Source organism: Entelurus aequoreus, linkage group LG17 (assembly GCF_033978785.1).
Source record: "Entelurus aequoreus isolate RoL-2023_Sb linkage group LG17, RoL_Eaeq_v1.1, whole genome shotgun sequence".
Lineage (NCBI taxonomy): Eukaryota > Metazoa > Chordata > Actinopteri > Syngnathiformes > Syngnathidae > Entelurus > Entelurus aequoreus.
Window position 1 is genome coordinate 9,295,382 of NC_084747.1, and position 8,924 is coordinate 9,304,305.

At 42.6% G+C, this 8,924-nt stretch overlaps 2 protein-coding genes across 2 annotated transcripts in view; both read right to left on the reverse strand.

The window, feature by feature from the left end:
- Positions 1–1,843: 1,843 nt before the first annotated feature.
- On the reverse strand, positions 1,844–4,624 carry LOC133632247 (zinc finger protein OZF-like). Its single transcript, XM_062024580.1, has 2 exons — positions 3,084–4,624; positions 1,844–2,915 (listed from the first exon to the last, which is right to left on the reverse strand). The coding sequence occupies exons 1-2, from the start codon at positions 4,309–4,311 to the stop codon at positions 2,656–2,658; spliced, it is 1,488 nt and encodes a 495-aa protein (XP_061880564.1). The 5' UTR covers positions 4,312–4,624; the 3' UTR covers positions 1,844–2,655.
- Positions 4,625–5,611: 987 nt separating this feature from the next.
- LOC133632288 (THAP domain-containing protein 10-like) overlaps positions 5,612–8,924 on the reverse strand; it is a 3,544-nt gene continuing 231 nt past the window's right edge. Inside the window, exons 1-4 of the mRNA XM_062024641.1 lie at positions 8,675–8,924; positions 8,338–8,448; positions 6,773–6,887; positions 5,612–6,595 (exon numbers count right to left, since the gene is read on the reverse strand). The exon at positions 8,675–8,924 is cut by the window's right edge and continues 231 nt beyond it. Coding sequence (XP_061880625.1) covers positions 6,438–6,595; positions 6,773–6,887; positions 8,338–8,448; positions 8,675–8,924 — 634 coding nt within the window. The 3' untranslated portion in view covers positions 5,612–6,437. The remainder of the gene's footprint in view (positions 6,596–6,772; positions 6,888–8,337; positions 8,449–8,674) is intronic.

Sequence of the window (8,924 nt, forward strand, 5' to 3'; positions counted from 1 at the left end):
CGCCGGTTTCCGGTAAACGCAGGTGTGACAGGAGGTTTTAAATTAATTAACGCCCCTGCGGCTATTCAAGGAAATACGGTACTTTCTTGCACAGTGTGCAACAGCACAAAACCACATCAGCAGAAAGAACCGCTCCATCTCCATCCAGTTCCAGACCTTCCGTGGTCCACAGTTGCTACAGACATTTTTGAATGGCGTGGACAACACTACCAGGTGCTAGTGGATTCCTATTCTGGATGGTTTGAAATGGACCTTCTACAAAACATCACAGCAACAGCTTTCATTTCCAAATTGAAAAGACATTTTTCAGTGCATGGTACACCACACACACTGCTATCTGACAATGCAAGACAGTACAAGTGTGAGCAATTCAGGAAGTTTGCTGAGGAGTGGGACTTCATCCACACCACCAGCAGCCCAGAGTTTCCCCAGTCGAATGGACTCGCGGAAAGAGCTGTCAGGAGTGCCAAGCAACTGATGGAGAATCCCACTGGGACAAAACTGATGTCTTCCTAAACCTCCTTAACCTCAGAAACATTCCCCGAGATGCAGACCTTGGTTCCCCTGCCGAACGGTTAATGTCAAGACCAACGCGTGCAGCTATCCCAGTGTGTACCAGACTACTACAGCCAACAGCAAAAGACTCAAGACAAGTACAAGCTCGACTAGTCGACAAGAGAACTACGGTGAAACGTCACTACGACAAGTCAAGTCGCCCACTGAGTCCCTTGGCAGAAGGGCAAGTGATCCGTATGCAAACTCCTGCTGGACATGACCGACTTGGAATAGTGGAAAAGTCGTGCGAAGAGCCACGTTCCTACATCATCCAATCCAATGGGAGAACATACAGGAGGAATCGTCGCCACATCCTCCCGGTTCAAGAACGACCACCAACACCGTTCCAGAACGACGAAGCAGACTCAGGATGGTAGACATACCATGGTGGACTTAGTCCCTCCCACACCACTGAGAGAAGAGACATCGATTAGGCAAACGGAATGTGCATCACCAATTCGACCCAGATTCACGACGCAGACTGACACAACACGCGCAGGTCGAGTGTGTAGACCCAATCCAAAGTACGTGCAGTAAGAAAAGAAATATGTACGAGTGATTTATTTTGAGAGAGAGTATTTTTTCTACCTGTTCTGTGATGTGTTTAGATATTTTATACAGATAGTTAATTGTTTGTACTCACCCTACACAGTTAAGAGATTTAATCTCAGTTACATATAGATATTCATTTCAGTTATCTGCTTTCCCAATATCACCTTTTTCCCACCTTTTCTAAGGAACACTAAGTGGCGATCCGTTGGCGGTCCAGTCTTGTTCCCCTGTAACGTATGTCAGCTCTTAGTGGGACTGTGCCGAAAATGACATTTCAGTTCTCATATGTCTTGTACATGTTAAAGAATGAACAATAATAAAGCATCTTGAATCTTGATTACAGCAGGGGTTTCAAACTCATTTTAGCTCAGGGGCCGCATGGAGGAAAATCTATTTCCACGTGGGCGGGACGGGTAAAGTCATGGCATGATAACTTCAAAATACGACAGATTGTTTTCTTTATTTTACTTCAACCCAAAATAGAACGATCACATTCGGAAAATGTACACATCACAAATAATCCTCTTGACAAAACACTTCAAGTTAGTTAAAAATTCTGAGGGAAAAAAATGGTGCATTTTCAAAAACACCCAACAAACCATACACACTGAGGTAGAAACTTTTCAAGAGTGTTGAGTTACTTCCTGTCTTCTAGACATAATGTGTATTGATAGAAAAATAAAAGCTGTGCAATGTGTGAACAATTTCAACAAAGCACAAATAAAAAGTGAAAAGACTGACAGTATTGCAGTAAATCACACACTGTTCACTTTCTTTACATTTGCACAGAAGACAATCATTTTCACAGAACTATATCAGTGTGCAGTGTCTCATGCTGCATTTTAAGTGGGGTTACTGATTGCTTATTTTACTCCTGTTTTACGTTGGGTGGAGGGGGAGGAGTCACAGCCCCGCTTTACCGTCTACCTCTTGCTTGGTATACTTGCTATGCTATTTGCTTGCCTAACAGAATTGCTATTGTGACATCCAGTGGACACATTAAGAACAGCAGTTTCTTTCATTAAAAATACAGCTGAATTTTACACTTTGCAAACTCATCTCGCGGGCCGGATTGAACCTGTTATGCCCGAATGTCGAGGGAGGTGGGGGTTGGGTTGTGGGTGTTGGGGGTTAATTGTTCATAAGTTTCTGATTTGCACATCAATCAGTCTGAGGAATAAAAGTTGGCAGTTTGTTATGCAAACAGTTACCCAGCATCACTTATGCGTCAACGTCAGTTTTGATACATCTCAACTTTGCAGTGAAAAAGGGTGTAGTGCAGGTTTTTGAGCGTGCACAAACTTGACACATGAGGTCCCTGGACTGAAGAAGGAGTAACCAAGCACTTGAAGCATCATCTATCTTACTGTTCAGCAATGTTTCAGATACAGAGAAGACATGGGGTCATGAGTGGATAAGATTATGCTCCAAATAATCCAAGTTTGTATGAATACCTCAGATATTTGTGAAAGAAGCAGTGAGGAGGTCCTGGGTAGGGTGGATGTCACCACATATGAGCAACATACCACAAACTAAACAGCTAATTGGTTATTTTCCCTTGTGTGTTCTTATGTGTTTTACTGCGTCTGCATTATGTGGGAACCTTTTACAGCACACTGAACAACTAAATGGTTTTTCTCCAGCGTGTGTTCTCATGTGTCGCCACAAAGAGCTGTTATGAGGAAAGCTTTTGCCACAAACCGAACAGGTAAATGTTTTTTCTCCTGTGTGTGTTCTCATGTGTCGAGTCAAATGGCTATTTTGAGAAAAGCTGTTGCCACAAACTGAACAATTAAAGGGTTTTTCACCTGTGTGTGTCCTCATGTGTTTAGTCAAACTGCTCTTAATAGAAAAGCTTTTGCCACAAACTGAACACTTAAATGTTTTTTCACCAGTGTGTGTTGTCATGTGTTTAGTCAAATGGCTATTTTGGGAAAAGCTGTTGCCACAAACTGAACAATTAAAGGGTTTTTCACCTGTGTGTGTTCTCATGTGTTTAGTCAAACTGCTCTTAAAAGAAAAGCTTTTGCTACAAACTGAACACTTAAATGTTTTTTCACCTGTGTGTGTTCTCATGTGTGGAGTCAAATTGCTCTTAATAGAAAAGCTTTTGCCACAAACTGAACAACTAAATGGTTTTTCACCTGTGTGTGTTCTCATGTGTTTAGTCAAAATGCTCTTAAAATAAAAGCTTTTGCCACAAACTGAACACTTTAATGTTTTTTCACCTGTGTGTGTTCTCATGTGTCGAGTCAAAATGCTCTTAATAGAAAAGCTGTTGCCACAAACTGAACAATTAAAGGGTTTTTCACCTGTGTGTGTTCTCATGTGTTGAGTCAAAATGCTCTTATTAAAAAAGCGTTTGCCACAAACTGAACACTTAAATGTTTTTTCACCTGTGTGCGTTCTCATGTGTTGAGTCAAATTGCTATTTTGAGAAAAGCTTTTGCCACAAACTGAACAATTGAAGGGTTTTTCACCTGTGTGTGTTCTCATGTGTTTAGTCAAAATGCTCTTAAAATAAAAGCTTTTGCCACAAACTGAACACTTTAATGTTTTTTCACCTGTGTGTGTTCTCATGTGTCGAGTCAAAATGCTCTTAATAGAAAAGCTGTTGCCACAAACTGAACAATTAAAGGGTTTTTCACCTGTGTGTGTTCTCATGTGTTGAGTCAAAATGCTCTTATTAAAAAATCGTTTGCCACAAACTGAACACTTAAATGTTTTTTCACCTGTGTGCGTTCTCATGTGTTGAGTCAAATTGCTATTTTGAGAAAAGCTTTTGCCACAAACTGAACAATTGAAGGGTTTTTCACCTCTGTGCGTTCTAATGTGTTGAGTCAAAATGCTCTTATTAAAAAAGCTTTTGTCACAAACTGAACAATTAAAGGGTTTTTTACCTGTGTGTGTTCTCATGTGTCGAGTCAACTTTCTATTTTGAGAAAAGCTGTTGCCACAAACTGAACACTTAAATGTTTTTTCACCTGTGTGTGTTCTCATGTGTTGAGTCAATGAGCCATTTCCAGAAAAGCTGTTGCCACAAACTGAACAATTAAAGGGTTTTTCACCTGTGTGTGTTCTCATGTGTAGAGTCAAACTGCTCTTTTTAGTAAAACTTTCAGCACAAACTGAGCAGCTCAAACATGTTTTACCTCTCTTCTTTGTAGAGCATTCAGAGTGTTTGTTGTCAATGTGAGTCCTCATATCACCTTCACAGTCTGTATCGCTGCTCAAAGGTTCTTCAACCTCATCTTCAGCCTCACTATCTGATAGTGGAGCTAAGAAGTTGTCTACTTGTGGTTTCTCTTCATCATCTTCAGTCTTCACAGAGAGAATACTCAGTGGAAACTTGGTGTAATCAGCTTCCTCTCGTCCTAGAAGACACTCTCCCTCCTGAGTGATGCAGAGTTCCTCCTCTTCCTTTTTAATGCAGGGTGGTTGTGGAGTCTCCTGCTTCAAAGTGGAGCTCCCCCCTAACTGAGGGGAAACTTCTTCTGGATTACCGATCAGCTGCTGGACGTCTGCAAGACACAAACAACAAAAACACACTTTCTTCTATGTACTGTATGTGTGTGTAGTAGGGTTGTACAGTATACTGCTACTAATAAAGTATCGTGGTACTAATCAATTGAAATCGGTACTATAGCACCTTTGAAAAGTACCGGTACCGTTCTTTCACCTGAATGCTGCTGTGCGGCGGTGACTACAGAGCCGAGGCGCATGATGTTGAGTGTGTCAAAACGCACACACAAAGTGCATACAAGCAATAACATGGTGGAGAGGAAGAAAGGCAACAAAGGACAATTCTACTGGTTAATAAAGAGGGTGCGTGAAGTGCAATATGGAGGTATTTGGGCTTCTAAACTAACTATAAAGGTGACACTTTAAACAGGGAGCCGCCGCTCTGCAAGGGTTGCTTTACACCTTTCCTGTTTGTGGGCTCCCAGACCGTGGTCGAGGAGCGCAGGGGAGACGTTCCCTCCAGGGCCCATGTTGTGTCGGGGGTAACACTGGGTCCATAAAGCTCCGCTCTTTGGTCGGAAGGACGAGGCCGTCGACTAGTTACAACTTGCTCACTTTATTTATTATTTCCACGGGGCACAAGCGGACATCCACCATGCTATTAACACTCCTGCACATGCTACCACTACCTCTCCTTACTCGCCCACTCACTTACTCACGTCACTCACCCCACATACTGCCACTCTTAAAGGCCTACTGAAATGCGATTTTCTTATTTAAACGGGGATAGCAGGTCCATTCTATGTGTCATACTTGATCATTTCGCGATATTGCCATATTTTTGCTGAAAGGATTTAGTAGAGAACATCGACGATAAAGTTTGCAACTTTTGGTCGCTGATAAAAAAGCCTTGCCTGTACCGGAAGTAGCAGACGATATGCGCGTGACGCCACAGGTTGTGGAGCTCCTCGCATCTGCACATTGTTTACAATCATGGCCACCAGCAGCGAGAGCGATTCGGACCGAGAAAGCGACGATTCCCCCATTAATTTGAGCGAGGATGAAAGATTTGTGGATGAGGAAAGTGAGAGTGAAGGACTAGAGGGCAGTCGGAGCGATTCAGATAGGGAAGATGCTGTGAGAGGCGCCGTGGCAGCCGTGGGCGTGGCAGGACCACTCGGCCAGGCCCAACCGCAACAAATTATAGAGCCATACCGCTTTGAACCCGACGCTGACGGTGACGGTCAGGAGGACGCTGCTGATATTGATGCTGGAGTAGCACACAACATAGATCGCCTTCAGAATACAGAATGGTAAAATGTTATTTATTTGTAGACTAGTTTTAGCTTGTGGCCTAGTCTTGCACTGTTACTGTTAGTGTTACAACTTACACCCCAAGCCCAGGCCTATCTATAGACTAAGTATCTATCATTGACCCAATGTCAAACCTAATTAATTACCCATTATTTCTATGGGCCACAGCTCCATATACCGGCAATACTAAAAATATGCATATGGATTAATAAGATCCACAACAAGACAATGACAATATTAATTATTGCACATGTATGCAGATTGCAGGTGTCAATAATATGATTTGATTTACAAATATTATGAATATTTCTATTTCCAGGTGTACATGTCACAACTGTGGGAACATGGAGACAGTGGCTGAGTGTGCCTGCTGTCATGAGCTAGAGGCAGTGGCCAGAACAATGGAGCAGGAAGGGGTGGAGACGTGCATCATAGACCACCCTGGCTTGACACGGATCCGATGTCGATGACCCACTCGGCACATAGCTGACATCGGAAGAACCACTAACAGCGGGACTTGACGCTGGTCCTTCATCAAACAATGCAGGAGGTGGTCATAGCTTGGCTTGCACTCCAGACGCACCTGGAGTTGCTATGTTGGGCTGCATCTCGGGGCTGTCAGATGGAGCTGCCACACTTGACGATGGGACTTCACAAACCCTGGCTGGCCGAGCTCTAACCCTCTCGAGGATCTCTGGGGTCACCTGGTGTTCTAGCAATAAAATAAAACACAAGTTGTTTTATATAATCTGTTAAAATTAAAGTAGGATCACATACTAAGTATTGTCTTTGAATCACCTAATGTATCTGTCTACTCTACTCTGCACAGGCAGCTGTGCAATGTGTACTGTGATGTGCAGAATCATGTTCATCACCGAAATAGACATACCCTTTGATCTATGATGTATTTTCCCTGTTCGGGTGCTCTTGCTACTAGTCATTGCCGTTGGTGCTGTCCCAATCGCTACCCAGTTCGTCTGGCATCCTTGTTCTATTGTATTTCCCTGGTAATGGAGAAACAGCTACATGTACAAACCCCGTTTCCATATGAGTTGGGAAATTGTGTTAGATGTAAATATAAACGGAATATAATGATTTGCAAATCATTTTCAACCTATATTCAGTTGAATATGCAACAAAGACAACATATTTGATGTTCAAACTGATAAACTTTTTTTTTTTGCAAATAATCATTAACTTTAGAATTTCATGGCAGCAACACGTGACAAAGAAGTTGGGAAAGGTGGCAATAAATACTGATAAAGTTGAGGAATGCTCATCAAACACTTATTTGGAACATCCCACAGGTGAACAGGCAAATTGGGAACAGGTGGGTGCCATGATTGGGTATAAAAGTAGATTCCATGAAATGCTCAGTCATTCACAAACAAGGATGGGGCGAGGGTCACCACTTTGTCAACAAATGCGTGACCAAATGGTTGAACAGTTTAAGAAAAACCTTTCTCAACCAGCTATTGCAAGGAATTTAGGGATTTCACCATCTACGGTCCGTAATATCATCAAAGGGTTCAGAGAATCTGGAGAAATCACTGCACGTAAGCAGCTAAGCCTGTTCTGTGGTCTGACGAGTCCACATTTCAAATTGTTTTTGGAAACTGGGGACGTCGTGTCCTTCGGACCAAAGAGGAAAAGAACCATCCGGATTGTTATAGACGCAAAGTGTAAAAGCCAGCATCTGTGATGGTATGGGGGTGCATTAGTGCCCAAGGCATGGGTAACTTACACATCTGTGAAGGCACCATTAATGCTGAAAGGTACATACAGCTTTTGGAGCAACATATGTTGCCATCCAAGCAACGTTACCATGGACGCCCCTGCTTATTTCAGCAAGACAATGCCAAGCCACGTGTTACATCAACGTGGCTTCATAGTAAAAGAGTGCGGGTACTAGACCGGCCTGCCTGTAGACCAGACCTGTCTCCCATTGAAAATGTGTGGCGCATTATGAAGCCTAAAATAGCACAAGGGAGACCCCCGGACTGTTGAACAACTTAAGCTGTACATCAAGCAAGAATGGGAAAGAATTCCACCTGAGAAGCTTCAAAAATGTGTCTCCTCAGTTCCCAAACCTTTACTGAGCGTTGTTAAAAGGAAAGACCATGTAACACAGTGGTGAACATGCCCTTTCCCAACTACGTTGGCACGTGTTGCAGCCATGAAATTCTAAGTTAATTATTATTTGCAAAAAAAAGATATAGTTTATGAGTTTGAACATCAAATATGTTGTCTCTGTAGTGCATTCAACTGAATATGGCTTGAAAATGATTTGCAAATCATTGTATTCCGTTTATATTTACATCTAACACAATTTCCCAACTCATATGGAAACGGGGTTTGTAATATGGATACCTCATTTACATAAATTATGAATACTTTCTCTATTGGGCTTGAACTGTAATCCATTTGAACATTGATTTGGAAAACAAATGGAACCTGATCTTGATCGCCCTCCTCATCAGGCAAATCCAGTGCCATTGCCATTGGTTCATCCACCGCGTCCGCCACTGATGCCGTAGTCGTACTGGCCATGATCTGATCTATTGTCTGTAAATGTACAATACTTTATATTATTGTCTATTGACACTATTGACACTATTGACAGTAATGTCAGTAAATGTACGATACTTTATACTGCAGAAGAACTTGACTAGAACTTGAAGCAATAATTATATGTAGACTATTTTATTGTTAATTTATTTCAGTGTTTATGGAATAGTCTATTACTATGTCTGTAAGTATGACTATGGAAACTGTAAATCCAGATCCTTACCCTCTTCCTTTCCCTTTTGGCAAATGCAGACCTCATGTGCACGGTCTGTCCACTTGAGGAGGGGGTGGGGTGGTCTGAACTTGTCGAAGCACTGGCACTGGGAGCACTGACAGTGACACTGCCACTGATGTCTGGCCATGGTCTGTTGAAAATAGTTGGCACCGCCCCTTTCTTCAGCACCAGTCGACGGGGGGTGGCGATGCCCATCTCTGCCCTAAGCAAGGGACCCTCTTCGAAACACGATCTTTCG

Excerpts from the sequence above, each read along its gene's own strand:
- LOC133632247 (XM_062024580.1), bottom strand. The coding sequence starts at position 4,311 with ATGAGGACTCACATTGACAACAAACACTCTGAATGCTCTACAAAGAAG. Across the intron at positions 2,916-3,083 it reads ACACATGAGAACACACACAG|GTGAAAAACCCTTTAATTGT; the intron begins GTGAAAAACCCT and ends GGACACACACAG.